The following is a 22,077-nucleotide window of genomic DNA, read 5'->3' as shown; positions in this document are numbered from 1 at the left end:
AATAATGGTAAGAGAATATACAGAATATACAAAACAAGTGATGCACAATGCAATTGCTCACCACCAGCTGACCGATGCCCAGCCCATCCCGAGCCGCGATCACTCCCCAAGCCACGATCACTCCCCGAGCAGCGATCACTCTCCCCCCCGACCGACCAACCGACCAACTCCCCCAAGCCAACCCCCCTGAGCATGACGTTCTATGGTATGGAATAGCTCTTTGGTCAGCTTGGGTTAGCTGTGCTAGCTGTGCTGTACTCCCAGCTTGTTATGCACCTGGGCGAGCAGGAGAAGCTCAAGAAGTCCTTGAGTAGTCTGAGCACTACTTGGCAACAACTGAAAACATCAGTGTGTTATCAACATTCTTGTAATACTAAATCCAAAACACAGCACTATGCTAGCTACTAGGAAGAAAATTAACTCTATCCCAGCTGAAACCAGGACAGCCATTAAACAGTGGTATGGGCCTTCTGCCACCTTTGATTAACCATTTTTTTTCTGAAACTAGAAAAGAAAAGTAACCACCATGCAGCATTTCCATGTCCAGTTGTTGTCATTTAACCCCAGCTGGCAACCAAGCCCCACAGAGCTGCTCGCTCACCCTCCCCACCCCTGGTGGGATGGGGGAGAGAATCAGAAGGGCAATAGTAGGGAAACTCGTAGGTTGAGATAAGAACAGTTTAATAATTTAAATAAAATAAAAAAATAAATAATAATTCATTGTAGTGAAAAGGAAAACAGCAACAGCAAAAAAAGAACAAAACCCAGAAGAAACAAGTGATGCAACTGCTCACCACCCACTGACGGATGCCCAGCCCAGCCCTGAGCAGCCATCGCTGCCCCCCAGCCAGCTCCCCACAGTTTATGTACTGAGCATGACGCCATATGGTCTGGAATAGCCCCTTGGCCAGCTGGGGTCAGCTGTCCTGGCTGTGCCCCCTCCCAGCTCCTTGTGCCCCTGGCAGAGCAGGGGAAGGTGAAAAGTCCCTGACTGGTGTAAGCCCTGCTCAGCAACAACTGAACCATCAGTGAGTTATCAACATTATTCTAGTACTGAATCCAAAACAGAGCACTATGCCAGCTACTAGGAAGAAAATTAACTCTATCCCAGCTGAAATCAGGTCACTTGTAATGCTACCAGAGGGGCAGTGAGGCAGCAGATAAATTCCCATGATGGGGATCTGGCCAGGCAAAGCACTAAACTCTGCAGGACTAAAAGCAGAAATGGGTGAGCTCTGTCTAACTCTGTTATCCCCCAGAGAAGAAGTGTTCAGAGCTTCTGGGATACCTGATAAAACCACATGTCTTCCTACATCTTGAGTTCATAGTGAAAAATGAGGCAAATCCAGGGAGTGCTCTTCAGGAAACCTGTTTTTTTCACATTTTAATGAAACTGCTGTTGGCCCAGGCAGATGAAGGATAGGTAGATTTGTCAGACCCTCAGGCTGCTGTGGCCACTGGCATCATTTTATCAGACTCATCAAGAGAGTGAGAGGGGATGGCAGGAGCCTAAGGTTTGTGTCAATTCCCAAGAATTATCAGCTATCAAATTGTTTGTTTTATAACAAAGACAGCAATCGTAATTAAAGAAGGAGACGTCCCTTCGACATGAAGAGGGAAGACCACTCTTGGGGTTGTGTGCTAGGGGCTCATTTCAAACCGAGCATATGGGCAGTCAATACCTGCTCCATTGAACCCCGCGTTGTGCGCTCGCACCAGTGCCATGGGCTGTCACAGTGGGGAGAGGATTTGTTTTCCCCCCCACCCCGTCTGTGCCCAATGACACTTGGTCGCCAGCCCCAGATGCTGATTTCAGTTAGCATCAGTCATTGTCCCGGCACAGGCAACTTGAAACAAAGCGATCCAGTCCCTCCGTATGTCTCACCCAAGGTTTTAATCAGCGCAGGGAGGCGCAGGTCAGAGCCATTCTTCACACATTGCTTTTCAGTATTCGGCATTGTTTTCCATCAGAATTCAGAGCTGTTGGTTTAGAAAGCAGATCCCAGGAGGCTCCAGTTTAAGGATGCTCATGTTCTTGCTGTGTATTCTCAGCAGGAGGGCTTTGATCTTAATATGTGTCTCTGACAGTCATGTCACCCATGTTGTGCCCATTTGTATTCAAGTGTTTGGTTCCAGTGATGTGGTTTTTCTGTTGTTGTTGTTGTTCTTTGTGTTTAATTATTTCTTCTTTCTTCATTAAATATTTCGTTCAGGTTGCCTGCTCCCTCATGCCCTCCCGCAGAAAAACTGGCATTTTATGGTGTTTGCTTTGCTTTGTGTTATTGCTTGAGGAACATTTTCACATTATGTCATCATCCTTTTTTTTTTTTTTTTTTTTTTGTGGTTGTTGTTTAGAAGTGACACAAACGTGTTTAAACTGCAGAACAAAAGGGAGGGTGAATCCTGTATGAGGAGGGATATGGAAGGTGCAAAGAAAACCTAGATAAATGCCAGTGGGAAAAGCTGAGGAAACTAGAGAATAGTCTGGAAATCAAGAGGATAAAAAAATTACAGTCATTTCCTATAGAATTTTGCATTAGTGTTTATGATCGAGAAGAAAAGGCACAGACTGTTTTATTCCATTTCCGTTAGCTCTGTTAGAAAGCAGTAGCTTTGTAAATGCAACACTAGTGTTGACCTGATCTTACCGTGGCACCGCTGGGCGGGCTCAGGTCTGGAAGATGGCTGCATTCACGCAGCGTCCCCGTGAGCCTAAAGGTCCCTCAGCTCAGTGTGCCTCAAACACGGTTCATCTTTGAAAGCAAACAGTGGCCTTTGAGAATAAACATTCCACACTTAGCTCCTTCCATGCCGCTGGGCCATGCGGTCTTTGCTGTCCAGATCTCCACAAGCTGGGGGACCTCTTGGGCCACGCTCCCCTGTATGTTGCCCATATGCCCTTGGGTTAGGGGGACTGCCAGAGCTGCTGCAGGGAGGGAAACATGAGGATGATACGGCAAAAAAAGACACACTTTATATGTAAGCCTATTACACGTAAGACTTCAGTGTAATTTTTAGCACTGCTCTGTAAACTGGACATTTAAAAATAAGCCCATACGTATGAGAGTGCCACCTATTACTGAATTCACCCAACGCTTCCTCTTACAAGACCCTGGTTTTGATTGCTTATGGTTCTGCTAAGCGGGCTGAAATTTTCCGTGCTCTGTATCAACCTCAGGCTAGATAATTTGGGGGAAAGATAATAAACATATGGCAACGAGACAAGAACATTTAGATGAATAAGGTATAAGTATCCACAGATAATATATACCCAGACTAAAGATACAGACAGATAACCACAAGTGTTTAATTCAATCAGTTTGGGAAGTTTTCACTGCCTCAGCTGGAAGTTACCACCCCTCAGTGGAAGCACAGAGCCTGCGAGGATGCACGTACCTTGTCCTGAAGTACTAGGCAAAACAGGTCTGCTCACACCAGCCCTTGTTCTAGCTGGAGGAGCGGCATTTTTCCTTAAACCTCTCTAATTTGGTTTCCTGAAATTGTGAGATGATAAGCTGAAGGGCTTGGCTTGTTGCAGTGTGGATATTGCATATTACAGTGACTGCCAATGTTAATGCAAAGGCAGAACAAATCAGTATGTGTCTGATCTTGTCAAAAACCTGATAGGAGTCCTCACCATTCATGCTTATTGGCAGACTTATTTCAATATAAGTTAGAGCACATGAGGCATTTGAAACCAGAGCTCCGTACGGATCTCAGGATAGTCTTTGCCCAGGTACATTAGTGGAGGCGCTTTGCTAGTGTCTCTCTGAACCAAGGAAGTATCTTGTCCAGAAGCTGTACGCTGAGGTCACCCCAAGCCAAGGGTGCCACTGTGCCCCTGTGGCTGGATGGAGACCTGGGAGGAAATTCTAGCCCCGCTGAAGTCAGCTGGAGTTTTGCCATTGACCTCGATGGAGCCAACATTCCTCTTCTGATGCAGCCGTTTTACAATAACCTCCTCTGTTGAACTTTCAACACGTGCATGTTATTTTCATTGCAAATAAACAAAATCTTTCTAAAATGGAGACCTTCATATGTACCTTATGCCAGAAGATCACATTAAAAGTTCATCACGGCGCACGTGGTAAAATACTAATAATCCATCCTTGAAGTCTCTGGGAAAATTTCTGACATGAACAAATCCCCCCTTAGGTCGTTTCGCCTGAATATACAGCAATCAGATGTATCAGGGTTTATTATTTTTGCAGAATGCGCATGCATTCCGAATTTGCCGTGCTCAGAAACGGAGACAAGACGTTCATCTGTGCGCTTGGCTTTGGGGAAAGACGCCTCTGTGTGTCCGGCCGTGGGCCCTGGTATAGCGCCGACAGGAAATCTGCCAGACTGCCTCGGCGGGAGGCTGCCTCCAACACGTGCAGCGAGGAACAAGAAACTGCTTACTGATTAATCACTGTCAACCTTTGTTCTTGTAAAAGACTTGATTGTCGGACAAGGCTCGTAATGAGGGACTGTTCCTGGGTCTGTTGCTATGTGATTGTGCAAGGGCTGAATCTGAGCCTCCCTCCCTGCAAGATGCAGCTCCCACTTTGCCCAAGGTTAAGGAGTTGGGGTGGGAACGTTGTTCTAAGAGTGCCTGCTAGTGGCTATCGGGCTGTGCGGCTTTCTGGCAAGGGATTATGGCAAGGCTGCAAATAAATCACTAACGGCTGAAAATCAGTTCGCAAGGGTATCTCAGGAGCGAGCAGCTTCCTTGTTGGTGCTGAAAAGGCAAAGTGCTAAAAAAGGTTTCTATTAAGAACCGCACAAGTAACTATCTGCCAAAGCCTTCCTTGCCTGTGGTTTCTCACTGAAAGTGGGGACTGGCTCCTTTGAGGTATTTGATCACCCATTTTTACCTAGGAGATTGTGCACAGTGTCTGGTTTTTACTCTTTTTTCTGTATAAATTTTTGCAATACCAAGTAGCAGGGGAATTAGCTGTTTCTGAAAATAGTTCTGAGGTCTGCTTCCAGCGCGTGCAAAAAACTGGCCTTTTAAAAAGCCTGGCCTCCTTGGCTCTCCCTGCAGTGAGAGCTGCAGCAGCTGGGTGTGCTGAAGTCCTTATCCCTTTGCATCTTGAGTATCAGCTGCGGCACTCAATATCCAAACTTCTCACTCCAGCGGGTGCCTCCCGCTCGTGAGGCTGCAGAAATCAGGTGGGTGCTCCCTACTGCCCTGATCATTTCCAGCTTTGGAGTATCTGAAGGGATTTGCCCGCATTTCCCCTCCGGTTTTGTTGGAGGAGTGACACAGCATTTGCTTCTTTTCCCTGGTTGGATGAAGGTACAACTATTCCTGGCAGGCAGCCTGGGCTTGTGAAACTGCAAAAGCTAGTGTCCGTGATTCCTTGTGTATGTGTCTTGCAAACATGGTTGGCCCCGAAATTTTTGTCCTGAGAACTCAGATGTTCACAGGAGAAAAACACAGAAGATGGGCTCATGTGGCTCAGCCAACTTCTTACAAACACTCCACAAAATTACTGAAGGGGAATATTTTGCAGTCTTCACTCAGCTGTATCTCTGGATATTAGACACAGGAAAAACAGGTCCAGGGCTCTTGGAATATTCAGGTTTTTCAAATGCTGTTTAACATATGAATGTGATCTTGCTGGAATGCATAAAACTACTCTTTGGCAGGATATTAGGAGAAATTCATCCTCTAACAGCATCTTCTGCATGCCTAGCTTTAGGGGCTTTTAGGTCACTCTCTACAGCATGCTTCGAAAGCGATTCACTAGCGCTTGGCAGATCAAGGGCTGTTCACACTCACTCTTCCAGACATCTTACTCGGGTGTGGCTATAAGCATCTAAAATTAGGAGTGTAAGGGAATGTTCCTATCATCTAATCTGGGCTCCTAATTTAGTTGTCTAAATTAGGCATCTAGAGCCTAATTATACATCCCCGACCCTCTGTATAGTGGAGGGAGAACTCCAGCAGGCAGTTTGGAGACAATTTGATGGAAGTTTTTGGTTAGAGACCGAAACTCCGAGGAGACTCACTTTTATGCTGTACGTTCCAGATATGCAAAGAAGGTTGAATGAGTTTGAGGTGCTCAGGAAGATGCTTCTTGCACCCCCACTGGGCCACACAAGCAGTAAAGCCAGGGAGAACTGGGCTGGCTGTGTTTCTGCCCATTCTGTGCTATTCCCAGCCCTGATACATGGATCAGATCCTCAGCTGTTGCAGATCAGCACAACCTCAGGAGCTACTTGGGGCTCTCACAGTGTACGCTGGCACAGAAAGCAGCCCTCCGCACTCCAGTCAACAGTGGGAGTTATTCCTAAAAATAAGAAAACTCTTTAGCTTTTTCACTATAGCTAAAAGAATTCTTACTCGACGGGCACTCTGCCATGGTCCTGCTGTTGTTTTGTTTTCTTGTCTGAGGCAAGGACGTGGGCAGGCAGTGCTTGGAGTCCAGATGTCCATGGAAACCCCAGCATTTAGTAGAAAGAGGTGTTTCTTCTTGCATTAGGTGCAGCAGCAAAGAGGTGGCTCAGAAGGGGGCTGGCAGGTGCTGAGACTGGCCGCTGGATTGAGCACCCTGTGCGTGGCTTCCTAACCTTGCCTGAAAGAAGAGCAACAAAGCTGTGGAGGGGAAGGGAGGGGAAGGGGAAAGAGAAGGCGAAGGGGAAGGGGCAGGGAAGGGAAAGGGGAAGGAAAGGAAGGGGGAAGGGGAGAAGAGGAAAGAAGATGAAAAGAAGAGGAAAGAGGAAAAGAAAATAAGCGAAAAGAAAATAAAATAGATGAAAGAAAATGGGAAAGAAAAGGAGAAGGAAAAGGAGAAGGAAAAGGCGAAGGAAAAGGCGAAGGAAAAGGCAAAGGAAAAGGCAAAGGAAAAAGAAAAGGAAAAGGAAAAGGAGAGAAGAGAAGAAGAGAAATGAAGAGAGAAGAGAAGAGAAGAGAAGAGAAGAGAAGAGAAGAGAAGAGAAGAGAAGAGAAGAGAAGAGATATGTCCATATGTGTGTTAGAAGCCAAAACCTCCCTTCATTTGTATGAAGACAAGGCAGCTGCAGCAGGGATAGTGAAAGGCAAACTCAGTCTCAAATGTTTTGATTTACTGCTAATTTATACATTTGAGCACAATGTTCTTTGTGATGCTTACGAACAAAACCCCAGTTGTGCTACGAGCTCTGAGGAGCTTTCACTGCCTCTGCACTCTTCCTGCTTCTCGTAGCTTCTAATCTCCCTGTAACATCAGAGAACGGGGTGCAACACACCGGCCTTGAGCCTAGAGCACCGCTGTGCAGGAGTTTCGGCACCAGCAGAGCAGATGGGGGTTTGTGGTGCTCGGCGAACACTAGCTCAGCCCTCAGCTGCTGCCCCTGCCCCGGCAGGGACCCAGCACGGCCCTGCAAGGGCTGCAGCTCATCTGCAGGGCTGGAGGGATGCAGCATGCATGAGCGGTGCCAGCAAGTGGGGCAGGATTTGGGGGGCAAACCCAGCCTGACACTTGTACCTGTTGGAGGTGTGATGCTTCCAGCCCACCCCTAACAGCCGTCTGGCTGCAGGGATGTGCTCCCCGTCGCATCACCTCTTTGGAGGCAAAGCAAGGAGAGGGTTACACTCCCTGAGAGGGGGAACAATGTGGTGTCACCGTGCAGGCAAGGCACCATGTGGGCAAGATGTTGGGCTGCCCCTGCAGCCTGCTGGGCAGAGGTGCTTGTGGGCAAGGGGACACGAGTGTCCCACTCCGGCCTTTCTTTGGTCAGGGGGTTCTAAAGTTAAAGTGCATAAACCACAGGCATGGGAACACGGGAATGAAGTTCAGAAGGCCACCGGCAGCTTTAGAAGTGTGGAGTCATAATAAAGCTGCTGTGGTAAAGCCAGGCTTAGAGCAGGATGAAATCGTTCAATGAAACCAACTCCAACCCAAATCTTCCCTTCCTCGGCAGGGCTGCTTTGAGCGCAGGGGCAGAGCCCCACGTCCCTGGCAGCGGTGCAGCCCCTCTGCATTCTGATTTGCAGTGTTGTGAGCACGGGGCGAGGGTACGGCTCCATAGCACTGGTTCACAAAGGGTCAAACTGCCGGGCAGCTAATCCCCTGATTTATTAGGAAACTGTTCTTCCTTCTCCCATCCCATTGCTGCTGATGGAAGATCAGCAGGCAGGAGAAGTAACACATCGTAGATTCATAGGCTTACACTGACATTTCATGAACAGCAGAGAAAGGCCCAAATGCAAAAAAAACCCCAACAACTGGCTCCAAGTTGATGATTTATACTGTTTTCTCAGGGCCTGTTTGCCAAGCAGCTGGTGCTTTGTGCCAATTGCTGTTAGAGAAGAGCTCTCTTTAATAGGTATCGTGAATGGACACTACACGGTTTATCTTAGAACAAAATCCATCCCCACAGCTTATATGGGCTGGCAGGGGATGAGGGGGAAAAAAAAAGTTGGGCTTTGTTGTTGTTTTTTTATGCAGGACTATGAAAGCGCGTTTGGGGGAGCCTGCATTATCTGTGCAAAAACACAACAGATGAATTCTATTAATGGATGTAACATGTGGCTGCGTTCAAGCTAGAGTTGTCATTTGAATATAGAAGTCAAAGCCAATTTATTGAAACATATTTTTCTTTTCAAAATATTTTAAGAAAGACAAAAAAGTTTGCGCAACAACTTGGCAAGCAGATCTGTTGAGAGGAGGTATTTTCTATCTTGCAGCTAACATAAGGGCTGAAAAATGTGGCAATGCCGAGCAATCTTGGATTCCTTCTGGAACCAAAAGAAAGTGTGCGGGATATAATTGTGTAAGAGCCCAATAAATTTGGAAGGGTGGGTTTGTAACTCTGCCTTGGGGGCTGCAGGTGGCTCCAGAAGAAAGTCATGGGGTTTATTTCAGTAACAGACGTCAAGTACTTTAGCTAGCTAGCTACGCACTTGTGTGGCCCCATCTAAAAGCCACAGAATTATTTTAAAATAGAAATACCCATAACAATCATTGTGTTTCTTCCATGCCAGATGGTAGGGAGATAAGTTGGATTAGTCTGTGGTGTGTGTGTTATTGGGGGGTGGGGGGTATGTGCAAAAGCTAAGGCACAGAAATGAGCTTTCCTGCAGTTTGCGAAGTGATGAACATCGGTGCTCTGCAGTCTTCGAGGCACGAGTAGGCTGTGCCTGGCCAGTCCTTGCTTTGCTGTCAGTCAGTCCGTATTTCCCTGGATGCCATGGGAGGCAACGGCTGTACAGCAGAGCTTTACCTGGGTAGTAGACCAGACTTTGGGACTACATCTTGGTACCGAGAAAACCGCTGTATAACAGGGAGCATCAGACTGCAGGGGTCCGGAATTCCTGTGTTGTGGAGCAAATACACTGCTCTATTATGGTTATACAAAATCAAGAGGTGAGGTTTGGTTCCTATGATGAATTGCCACACAGTCGAGTCAGAAAATGGAAGTTTCTCATGACTCTTGTGATCCCTCCAGTGTCTCCTATTCTCCTTGCAGCTGGGCAGCTAAGGAATACCTGACCATCAAGTGCTCCAACATAGGCTGAATATTTTTGTAGGGTAACACATTTTTGTGTGCGGACTGAGAAAACTATTTCCTACGTTTGGTAAGGGTCCAAGTACCAAACAGTGGTGGAACAAGTAGACAGAAAACATGTTGCTGCCAAGGGAAACCATGGGTAAAAGAAAATGAGCAGCACATTGTCATCCCATGATCGTTCTCAGCCTGTACGTGCATGGTCTGGGTTCCCAAGTACCTTCCCCATTCCCCCCCTGAGATGACTTTTTGCTTTTTCTTTCTTATGAAGCTGCACACAGGGAAGAGGAAGCAGAGCTAGAGCCATCACAAAGACCAGGGAGACCCTAAAGCCCTCTGCAAAGTTCTGTCCAGTTACACATTTGTTTTACCAAGGAAGTTGATACATTCCAAGCCTGCCGCTAATGGGAGACAATTAGCAATCTCACAGAGATTGCTCTTGTCAGGGAGGTGACGGGACGAATGAAAGCGGCACCACTCACCCTACTGCAAAGTAACAGCTTACCACTTCTGTATTTTCTAAGAATAGATGCCACTTCTAGCAATGAGTCTGTAACTTCTCGCTGCTGCTCACCAGATGGTAGGAACCAGCAGACGCTGAGTTTGTTCCCTTGTGGTCAAACAAACTGCCATATGGCCCGATGCAAGTTTCCTGAAAGATCCCCAGGACGGCTCCGTTACTTCTGTTAATGTTTCCCAAGCTCCTGGTACAACACTGAGGTTTTCCACTGGAACCACCTGGCACGTTTTCAGTCTTCCATGAGTGATGAAGTTACTCAATCCCCTTCTTATTTTGTCAAAGCCTTTGTATCGGTCGCTTGTCTCGAGAGTCTGTGGGCTGTGTCCTGTACTTGAGCTAATTGCATAAAAAGGATTATTTCCTTTTCTTGATGCTTGTTATTATTCTCATCCTTCACGAGCCATTTCTTCTGTTTCAGGATCAACACTCTGTGGTAGGCCAGGGAGCTGGCCCCACTCCAAGCTCCAGTTCTTGCTCGAATCCAAACACTGGAAGTGGTTACATGAATTCATCCCAGCAATCAATGTTGAATCAGCAACTGATGGAAAAGAAACAGGCTCTGCAACGGCAAATGATGGAGCAAAAACAACTCCTTCTACAGCAGCAGATGTTGGCAGAAGCCGTAAGTTTTCCAATTCTTTATTTTACATGGAAAAGATTATCACAGAAACAATAGAAAAGAAAGCTTAAGACAGGGGGAAGAAAGCCCCCAAAACTTCGAGGTCATTTTGGCGATGCCTAGGCCTTCTAGAGCATGCCTCATATTTTTCAGCACTTTGCTAAGCCCTTTTGAAACCTTCTCCAGTTTACATGAAACAACTCAAGTATCTGAGCTACTGTGGTTTTGTTATGAGGATGGTCTCAGTGTATGCTTAATGTGAGGCGTATAAATATTGTCAGTGGTTTTCTTTGCAAGATAAGCTATGGTGCACTGCTATGCTACTTCAACCACAAAGGAAAGTTGACTTCCAGGCTCTGCAACCTAGGCAGCATGGTATAAAGTCTGTAAACAAGGATCAGATACATCCATTTTAGTGTTCAACGCAAGTTTGTGTGCTTGGCTGGGATCATACATGAGTCATCCTTTCTCTGTTTTTCTTTTTGCATTTCCAGATATTTGTAGCCAGGTCTTCTCTGTCCCTTGGTATCTTAGAGACCAGTTGGGAGACATTTTATGAGGTGGGGCGGGGTGGGGGGAGGGATATATGTGGTCTTCTTGGGAGTGATAAATAGTAGAACCCACTGGTTTTGTTCCACTAAACTGGCATTGCCATTGATACTGCACAAACGGAGTCAGCTGAAGTTGCTTCTTCATGGCCCATCACCCATGACCAGTGCAACAGGGGGGAGTCCTACCTGCCCAGAGCAGCAGCACATGCCCTCTGCATCCTCATATTCACCATTCCTTGGTAGTCCTGCTAGCCAAACCACAGAGAAAAGAGAAATACTGTAAGAGGACCTGAGCTTGGCATGTCCTTGGGGCAGGGAGAAAGTAACACAGATGCCCTGTGGCAACTAGGGAAGGGCTGTAGGGAGGATTGTGGGGAAGGATGGAGGTGACACCACCACCTGCTTGGCTTCCCCCAGGCTGCAATGACAGCAGCTTATTTACCTCAACCTGCATCTCTCAGCCTACAGGGAAGACCCATTTTTGTTGGCCTGGCATTTTGAATCCAAAACTTTCTTTTCTCTATAAAGATGTAGGCTCAGAAATACTGACGCATTTAGTGAGTGCCATTCAGTAATTTAAGAACAACACAGAAGCGGAAAAACATTCATGGTTTTGTGGGGATGTTTACAAAAAAATTATTCCGTTTTTTATAGAGAATATCTTTTTGTTTACAAGTTTATTTCTATTCCAAAAATATAATCAGGAAGCTTGAGTTTGAAATTAAGGATTTCATTTGTCCTACAAGGGAAATATGTGTTGACTTTTTAATTTATGCAGAAGAAAACTGAAATTTCAAGTCAGCTCAAAATGCTGTCAGAATTTTTAGCAGAACAGAAAGTGAATTCCTCATGTAGCTTTTCTGAAAAATAAGTAAAATAAAAAAATCAAAACCACTCTACAGAATGTGGTTTTTTGATCAGCTTGCATTTGCTTTTGTGTTGTGTTCACAGGAATACATGCAGAGCCTGCCTACAGTTTTTACATGTATTGTGGGGATTTCCTGGGAGATAACTTGTCTTTCTTCTTTACAAGGGTTTGGGTCCAGCAGTACGTTAAAACAAGCCTGATAAATCTTAATCAGACCCCTCATTCCCAGAGTGCATTTCGGAAATGCCTAAATGCCGCAAGAAAGGCTCTTCTCCCAGGTTTTTAAAGTGCTCCTGGCACAAGAAAAATCAGATTTTTCACGTAAAGGTCTGTTTGCGTGCTGTTTCCAAGCAGAAGAGCCCCAAATTACTCTGATGGACATCCAATACCAGCCAGAGCCCGACCCTTTTTCACACCGATGAGCCAGTTTGCCATTCTAGCAGCCAAGCGTGAAACCCAGACGCATTGCAGAGAAGAGCTGAAGCCTGCCCGGCAGCTGCCCAGTAAGCACAGCTCCAGGAGGGAATTGTGCACCAGCAATAACTTCCCAGCAACTCATGTGGTCAAACCCCCATTTTCCTGCCATGGGGCCATGTATCCCGGGGAGCCATTGCTCGTGGGCAGGCTGCAGCACTCTGGAGGCATCAAGTCACAGTGACGCTGATGAGAGATTCGGTGTTGACTCCAGTGCCTGCACTTTCCAGACCTTTATGAACACAGGGCAGTTAGTCAGATTGCAGTTCAAGGACTTGCATTTGCATCCTTCACCAGAGATGTATCCCTGCAGGCCCCAAATCAAAAAATCTCCCCCACCAAAGGGCTTTTTCTGCAAGCTTTCCCCTCTGGCCTTCCCTCAGTGCTTGTACTCCAGAGTAAGGCATCTCCCCTATGAGGAAAGGCTGAGACCTGGGCTTGTTTAGCCTGGAGAAGACCGAGAGGGCACCTCATCAACACATACAAATATCTTAAGGGTGGATGTCACGAGGACAGAGCCAGACTCTTTGCAGTGGTGTTCAGCGACAGGACAAGGGGCAATGGGCACAAACTGAAACATAAGAGGTTTCAGTTGAATATGAGGAAAAACTTCTTGACTTTGAGGGTGACAGAGCACTGGAACAGGCTGCCCAGGGGGGTTGTGGAGTCTCCTTCTTTGGAGATTCTGTGAATGACAGCACCACGTACGTGTAAGCACAGGGCAATGGTGAATTGTGTGAAAACCAACCAGCCCAGCCTTGCTGAACTCTGGACATAGGTCCTGCTGGCATACCTGGTGAGGGGAGGCACCAGGGAGGATGAAGCAATCACAGAATCACAGAACGGCAAGGGTTGGAAGGGACCTCAGGAGATCATCCAGTCCAACCCCCCTGCTAAAGCAGGTTCACCTAGAGCAGATTGCACAGGACATCATCCAGGGCGGGCTTTGAATATCTCCAGAGAAGGAGACTCCACAACCCCCCTGGGCAGCCTGTTCCAGTGCTCTGTCATCACAAAACAAAGGGGTTTGCTGATTTTTGTGGGAGCTCCTCCAGGGTAGGAGGAAGGACAGAGTGAGAGATGGGCACGGCTGGGGTTGGGAATGACAAGCTGCAATGCCCTTTGCCAGCTGTGCACGCTGAGAGGCCAGCGTGGGTGAAATGGGTTAATGAACATTGACGCAGCCAAGGGGCAAATGTGGACCTTCCAGGTCTGGACGCTCCTTTCTCCCCAGCTGCATCCCAGCCGTGTGTCTGGGTTAGACCTGGTGTTTGATCTCCCTCTGTGCTTTTTCTGAAAGCAAACCCAGCTGCACAGACAGGGAGGGAGCCATGAGGAACCATCAGGTCCCTCTGTCTGATAAGCATGGTGAGGAAGATGGTCCGGCCATCGGAGGACACTTTGTACTGCAGTGCAGACGTGGCCAATGTCTGCAGAGGCTGAGCAACTCTCAGTGATTTTAAGGAAAGTTAAACCAGATTCAAATACAATAAAAAAAGCAGAAAGGTTTTCATACAGCCTTCAGTTCACAGCTGTCTCTCCTGTCAACCAGACAGGGCAAAAGGAAACAACGCTTCAGCTTTGTACTTACTGAGAAAAGAAAGAGGTGAGCAAGACACAGAGCAGGAAAGCATAAAGAAAAGCAAATTAATATATTTCTACTCTAATCCTCTAGGAGAAAATCACTCCGCAAGATCAGCTGAACAGACACTTGACACGACCACCACCAGATTATAAAGACCAAAGAAGGAACGTGGTCAACATGCAACAAGCAAACCAATATCCTGGTAAGTGCCCATGTGCTAAATGAAACTGTTTGTTTCCTTCCTTCCAGCTGGAAAACCATCCAGGAGAGCCATGCATGCACTGATAGCATGGGCCTAATTTTCTGGGTATCCACCTACATCACCACAGAGGCAGGGAGTGGTGGCTGCTTCTCTCCTGTGCTATTTACCTCGCTGCCCACCACCGCTGCAAAGTGCTGAAATATGACCTGGAGAACCAGGTGGTGGTTCTTCCAGGCTGGTGCTTGATGTCTCGGGCATGGGGAAGGAGGCAGCCCTCCCATTAGCACTGCCTGAGGCAGTGCACCCAAATACTTGATGCAAAGGTGTCCTCTTGACTATGCAACCTCACTCTGTCCAGATGCTTCTCTCATGTACGTGGTACATCTTGCTTCAGAGGCTGAGATGAGAACTATCCATCCCTTTGAATGGCAGCTTATGTACAGTGTGAGGACCCCCATACTGATTTTTAAGTATCTCATATGACATCATCATGGGCCACCAGAGCCATCATCCAAACTTTTGGTCTGTTTAATGTGCCACGGTCATGGCCTCAGTGATGCTCTACAAGCAGCATTTCAACAGATCAGTCAAACAGTAGGGTAAAGGCCCCTTCTTTCAGCCAGAAAACGCCCAACACTTCAGGACTAGTCCTTGGTTTCACCTTCTTGGAGAGTCTAGTTTTGGGAGCACAAGACTGCTTGTTTGGTTTTTCATGCTGTTCACCTTGCTGGTTAGCTGAAGGCTGCTCTGAGAGCAAGGGCAGGGTAAGGAAAATGTTCTGAGGAGAGAGGAGGTGGGGGAAATGCAGCAGATGGGATCCAAGGATGTTCTTTATACTGCAAAGCACCTGTGCATTTAAGTATAAAAAGGATCCTTTACCTTCTAGTATATCTTTATATACAACACACTGAAGAAATAGAAGACGTTTTGGTTTGTTTGTGTTTTCCGTAACTGTTGGCTCTGCAGATTCTGCCAGATTCCAAGTGTTGGATCTGCAGATCCAGATTCAGATTCCCTTCCTACCTGTCCTTTGTAGCAAAACTTCTTCAGCTTCTATTATGTTTCTAACAAGTTCCCAAGTGCAGCTCGCTCACGTGCCACCCCTCTGCCCAACCTGCTGGCCATGGCACCAACAGCTCGCTCGGCTACATGTGGAAGGGAGCTCAGGCAACGTTCACGCACTCCTTTGCTTTGTTTACAAGTTCCAGCAGCCATAAGCCTGCTGCAGTCTGGAAACTGCTGCTTTCTAATGGGCCCGAGTGTTTATCATCTTCAGTAAATTTGCACAAGCATCGCTGATGCCAGCATAATGACCCATGGTGAGGGCAATGCCACAGGGCAGAGAGGGCCCTGCTTGCTGGCTGGGTACCGCCTGCGCTTGTAAAAAAATGCATTGGTAACCCCAGCAGTTTGCTGGGGAATCCTGTGATTTGATGCGTTGTTTAAAGGCTCATTCCTGGAATCAAATGATTAACTGAGATTCTTGGCCTTCACTTAAAAACAATGCATTTCTAGCCTGAGAGGGAAAATGGAAATGACTGCAGCCACATCTGTGAAAGGCTCCAAAATAAGTAGATCGCCATTGTTATGTGGCTCTTCTTATTCTTCATCTGATGGACTTTTTGCCAACCTTGTGGTATTTGGAGTCCCATCTCCTGGGTTGGAGCCATGTGGCATTGGCAGCACTTGTCCATTCAAATCTCAAGTCCCTGCTGAGTGAGCCCGAGGAGGAGAGCAGCTTTCCAGGCGAGCCTGGGAGCAAGGGCTGTGCCGGGAGCTCGCAGCAAAGCTACCAGACGGAGCGATTAGGAAGCTCTTGCATAAGGCAGTAACAGCAGGGAATCTCTTTCCTTTTTCTGGGAATAGCTTTGCTCAGGTCAGGGAGGAAGAGACAAAAAGTTAAGTAAAATCACATAGGGGCTTGGAAACGCTTGGTTAAGCATTTTATTCCTCTGTGCTTTTCCCCATAGTGCCATGTCATGGCAGGAAACCCCCAAGACAAGGGCAGGTGAATCGGGCAGTGAAGGCATTTCTCCAAATCGCCGTAGCCCGGGGTGCCCAGCTGCTGTTACACAGGGCTGCCGGGGAAGACATTTCTTCCCATCTGGAAGAAATCAGAATGGAAAATATTTGTGTTAAAAATAAAAGGATAAAAATAGCAATACAAAGAAAGAGAAAGCTTTGTCTTTTGCACAACAAGTACAAGCTATGTCCCAACCACTTGTGCTCCTTACAGAGCGTGGCATTTGCAGGAGCGGTGCCCCATCCCTGGAAACATTCAAGGTCAGGCTGGACGGGGCTCTGAGCAACCTGATTGAATTGAAGATGTCCCTGCTCCTTGCAGGGTGACCTCTAGGGGTCCCTTCCAACCCAAAGCATCCTATGATATGATGGTAGCCCTGGGGGCAGCTCAACAGCTGGCAGGGTCACCCCAGGAGGGGCTTCATCCCATGGCAAGTGAAGTGACTCCACAAACGTGTAGTTTAGCTGGAGGGAGAGAACCAGCTCTCCCCAGATGATGGCTGTTCCAGGTCTTTTGAAATGCCACTGATTTCTGTGCCATTCCTCCTCTTTAGTATCGGCATAAAGGAGCAAAGAATCAGGGCCCCCACCTCTATCACCCCTGTGAAAAGATGTTACAGTATTTCCAAAAAGCAGCGAGCAATGCACAGGCCACTAGCAAAGCCAGAGATGGGCCTGATCGTGAGGTTGCCTGCTGAGCACTGATTTTCTGCTCTTCATTTCCAGAGCTAAATTCAGTTAGGGGGGGCCCTGGGAGGACATGGAAGAGAGCCTGATTGTCCCGGTGGGGATAAAACCAGGTGGACTCCTCACGACATCTCCTGTCCCAGGGACTTCCCAGCACAGGGGCTGAATTTCGGTGCTTAAGTTAGGACAACGTAACTGTTGTTAGGACAATTTGATTCTCCATAGTCAAGTGCCTCCTGCTTAGAGCCAGTGTGTAGAAGAGCCTGCTTTCCAGGATAAGGTGAGCTTCTTAACTTAGGCATCTTTTATATTGATTTGGAACAAGCAGCTCTGGTTGTGGAGTCAGGCTCAGTGTTAATAATGATTTGGGAAGAGATTATTTTTAAGTACTTAAGGAAAAAGGGAACGCTTTGCATCCATTACTAAATTGAAATAGCATATGTATAAAAATAATGCAGAAAAGGCAGAAATATGATAATTTTTTCTCCGGTTCCAGTCTGAGGGAACTGAACATCATTATGGTGAAATTTCCACAGGAACAGTATATTAAACAGCTGTTCCTAAACATAGACTTTTTAAATATGTATGTGCATGATTTGTCTTCAGGAGTTTTAAAGGAGCTGGCTGAAAGGTTCTCCAAATTCTTAATGTCACTTTTCATTTAGTCTTGAAACTCCAAGGAAGACTGCTAATGCCATGACAAAAATTAAAAGAGTAAGTAGGTAATTGCAGCCCTAGTGACCTAATGCAGAGCTCAGCAAAAATACTGGGGAGTTGACACAGCCTGAATAATAAAGAATTTAGGAAGGGCATATAATTAATATCAGGCAACGTGGGCTGATGTAAAAGAATCTTTTCAGACTAGCATGGTATTTTTTTCAATGAAACCACAGCTTTGGTTGATGAAGGTAGTGGTTTTTCAGATAACATCCTTTAAAGCATCTGACTTCATACTGCTTATTTTGGTTAAGAAACCTGTGTGATTAACATAGCCCAGAAGGAAATGGCTGATAGGTCTCCAGATATCACTTGTAAACAGGCTGTGAGATTGCAACTGGAAGGACAAACACAGTCCGAGAAGATTATGAGCAGGAAAAAAGGGCTTACTTTACGTCCATGTTGGAGATGTGCAAGAGCTATTACTGGGACCGGCTGTGATGTACAGCCTTGAAATCGAAAGCTGAAAACTGTCAAGTTCTGAAAACAGCTCAGAAGGACTGAAGGACTGGACAACATGCCAGGGACTGAGACTGATGTCTTTGCAGAATGCTGCGGGCATGATCACAGTCCTGAAGCACCTGTGTGGTAAGAAGGAATCGATGATGGACCACCTAATAAAATTAATCACACAGACTAATATATAATAAGCTTTGATGACAAAGTCCAAGTTAGTGAAATTCAGTCTGTTTTTGTTGTATGTATGAAGGCTCAAACCAAGGCAGTGTCCCACAACCAACAATTGCTACTAGTTGCTACCTATTAAATAGCAAAGCTCCAGGGCTGTATGTTCCTCCGTTCCTCCTCTGGGAGAGGCTCAGAGAGTTCCCGAAATGTGGTGGTACCTTGGTAGCAAGCCCATTCAACAGCTGTTCTCACACTTTGGGAGTCACCCAAAGTGGTACGAGAATTTAGCTTGTAGTGTGCCATGTGGCAGAGATTTCCTCGGCTGACCCCACACGTTGTCTGAAGAAACATCTCCTTCTGTTTGCCTTGAAGCTGACTTCTCCTAGCTGCACTTCTTACACGGCTTGTACTGGATGCAACAGTAGCAAAGGGAATTAAGCTGTGGAGCGTCTGATTGTGTGCAGGAGTGGGGTTCTCCACAGCGCCATCTACACTGGCTGTGTTTAGAAAACATTTGGTCATCTTCAACCAGTCTCTCATGGATTAATTCAGAGCCTTAATTGCATAAGCAATCAGCCTGCATTGCATGAATGACTTATTGTGGCCTCAAAATAAAGACTACATAGCTGCTACAGAAGTGAGCTTGTGTCAAGGTTTGGAGGCTGAAGAGAAACCTCTCTTCTTGTGATTCACTGGCAGATGTCAGGTACAGGAAAATCCTCCACTGGGCAGAATTAGCCACGAATGGTAGATTCGTGCCATATCATAACTTCTAGTTTTCTGATCCAACTCTTAAATTCTAGTTTTCTGATGCACAAAAGGTGATGTTCATGTGCAGCAAATGCCTGCACATCAGGTACCATGTGTGGTTCCCTCACGGGCAAGTCACCTTCTGCAGGGGCAAATGGCCATAGCCCAACTGGGAACAAAGTACTTAGAAGGGGCACGTGGGTGGCACTCACCAGGCAGAGAACTGAGCCATGTCCTCATGCCTGCTCGGCCGCCACGTGGGAGGACAAGCAGGTCACAAACTGGGCTGAGCTGCTGTGCCAGCACCTGGCTGTGAGGGAGGCTCCGAGTGCTGCAAACATGTGAGATGTAGTCTTGGCTCCTGCTGTCATCTGGGATAGGCATTTCCAGAAGGGATAGATACCACTGCTGCAGGTGTCTAAAAAAGGTGGAAAGGGGGCCTGATGATGGTGCCTATCACAGAATCACAGAATGGCAGGGGTTGGAAGGGACCTCAGGAGATCATCTAGTCCAACCCTCCTGCTAAAGCAGGTTCACCTAGAGCAGATTGCACAGGACATCATCCAGATGGGTTTTGAATATCTGCAGAGAAGGAGACTCCACAACCCCCCTATCACTCCCCATTGTCTCTAGCGGGAGCCAGGATGTGCCGTGCCCTGTAAGGAAGACAAGTTCTTGATCTCCTCTGCCTCTGCTCACTTAGACAGGCTTTGTCCGAGGTGTCTAGCGCTTCTGTAAAAAAAGGCAGAAAAGTTTTCTTTCCTGCCCAGTGATTCTGTCTGTACTTCCCCACTCCAATATTTCTCTTACAATGACCACCAGTTTTGGTTTATCTGATGTCCTCTGAAGGGATGGAAAGACCACCAATGGCTTCATAGAGACCAAACCACCCTTTGGATGATAGGCATCTTTAAAGCCGGAAGCAAGTTCATGCAAGTCCTCTTAAGAGCAAAGTATCTTCTTCAAGAAATTCTGCTGCTAGAAAACTGGACTTTTAACCTGTTGGTATTTGCATGACAGCCATGCATTGATGCACTCATGTTTGTTTTAACACTGTTGTTTTCTCCTTTCCAGGTGGTTCACCAGCTGTGAGTATGAGCTCCAACAACATGTCCTTATCCAACCCAATTTCAACTCATAGCATCATGCCCCAGAGCTCCAGCCTCATGTCCACCCCTGCTGGGACCCGAATGCCTTCTGTTCCTGCCACTCGGAGTATGGGTTGCTACGGGAACCTTCCTTGCAACCAACCAAGCGCATACAACGTGACTTCAGGAATGAACCAAATGCAGCCACACAGAAACCAAAATCAAGTCCTGCCCAGTCAGAATAACCCCATGATGTCTCGACAGCAAACCATGACACAGGGAAACAACGTAGCGGCTTTTGGGACAGGGTCGGTGGTCAACTCGCAGCAAGTAAGGCCAAGCTTGAACCATGGAGCCACAGGTATCCCTGCTCAAAGGCCGGCCAACATGATGATCACGGCTACTGCCACTGCCCAGAACTGGGCCCCGCAAGAAGCTGCAGTGAAGCAGCAGGATGCACTGAAACCCACAGGGGTCCGGTTCCCCACGGGCACTCCATATCCTAACCAGTCTTTGCAACGCAATGTAGGCAACCAGCATTTTCCTCAGCGTGCATTGGCACCTCCTAATCAGTTAACAGCAGGAGTCCAAATGAGGCCTCCTTTAAACCAAATGCACCAGACTCTAAATGGACAACCTGCTGGCTCACTACGAGGTCTCAGCATAAGACCTAACCAGCTGAGAGGACAGACTGTGCCTACCTTGAATCAACCAGGAACAAGTATGACACCTCCGTCATCTCTGCCATCAACCAGTTTCACATCTACCAACCAAAACTCTCGGGCTTACCAAGGAAGTGACCATGGTAATGATCTAGCATTTGACTTTCTGAACCAGCAAGGTGACAGTATAGGACCTGCACTCAACAGTGACTCAGACTTTATAGATTCTTTACTGAAAACAGAACCTGGTAATGATGACTGGATGAAAGACATCAACCTCGATGAAATTTTGGGGAACCACTCGTAAGTGACAGCACCAAGGGTGAACCAGTTGAAGAGGCAGTTAAGGACATTAGCTTTCTCTTTAGTTGCCAACAACCTGCTTTATTAATTTACACTCCAGTAACTGGGCTGTCCTTTAAAATACCACGTAGGGCGACTGCCCTGTTTGAAGAGTTGCTCTAGGAACAAAACTGAAGTCTCCCCCAATGAAATGATAACATAAGTGATATTCATGCCTGACACAAAGGAGTGAGAACGTCCGAAGGGTCTATTCCCCACACCAGTGCCCAGCGCATTGCAAACCCATCAGTTCTTCTCACGGGGGCTGCGTGGAAAAACGTGTTTAGCTTCCCACACACGCAAGCACCAGACAGTGGTATGGGTTGTGGAACATCATTTTTCTGAGTACAAGTAAAAGCCCAAGCGGTCCAGAGCTCTTCAGTCATTGTGTTCACAGCCCTTAACTTCCCCGGGACTACTCAGCCCTGACAGCATCAGGCCCTGTGTAAATCTCATTGCGTTACAAAAACTGTTTTCTTCTACACAGTACAAACTCACATTTGCTTTCCCGATGATTTTGGTTTAAACCTTGTGTGTTTTGTAGCACACAAAAGGGAAAGTGGTCTCGTCTGAGGGAAGAAGGAAACAGATCACCCAGTGCGTTACTCGGTGTGCTCTAGCGTTTGCTTTCTCCCTTTCACCAGTGCTTTCAGCGAGTATCAGAGGAGGCTACTGTCCTGCCAGCAGCACAGTCATTTGGGGCATTGAGGGAAACATCAGATGAACTACATCAAAGCTCAGGATCCTCACTTTACCACCTTGCCCTACCCCAGGGACTCCAGTGACTTAATGGACGACTTAAGTGAGAAGGGTGCTCATTATTTGACCCTCACCAACTACTTTCTCAGTCCAGCTTAGAGGAGGGCAAATGCATGAAGTGACT

General features: G+C 47.0%; 1 protein-coding gene across 1 annotated transcript in view; it reads left to right on the top strand.

The window, feature by feature from the left end:
- Positions 1-21,167, top strand: part of MAML2 (mastermind like transcriptional coactivator 2) — an 81,011-nt gene extending 59,844 nt beyond the window's left edge. Inside the window, exons 3-5 of the mRNA XM_009644933.2 lie at positions 10,419-10,622; positions 14,188-14,299; positions 20,177-21,167. Coding sequence (XP_009643228.1) covers positions 10,419-10,622; positions 14,188-14,299; positions 20,177-21,159 — 1,299 coding nt within the window. The 3' untranslated portion in view covers positions 21,160-21,167. The remainder of the gene's footprint in view (positions 1-10,418; positions 10,623-14,187; positions 14,300-20,176) is intronic.
- The last annotated feature ends 910 nt before the right edge of the window (positions 21,168-22,077 follow it).

Source organism: Egretta garzetta, unplaced genomic scaffold, assembly GCF_000687185.1.
Source record: "Egretta garzetta isolate BGI_Z169 unplaced genomic scaffold, ASM68718v1 scaffold58, whole genome shotgun sequence".
Lineage (NCBI taxonomy): Eukaryota > Metazoa > Chordata > Aves > Pelecaniformes > Ardeidae > Egretta > Egretta garzetta.
The sequence above is the reverse complement of the archived record's forward strand: the minus strand, read 5'-3'. Positions and strand labels throughout refer to the sequence as shown.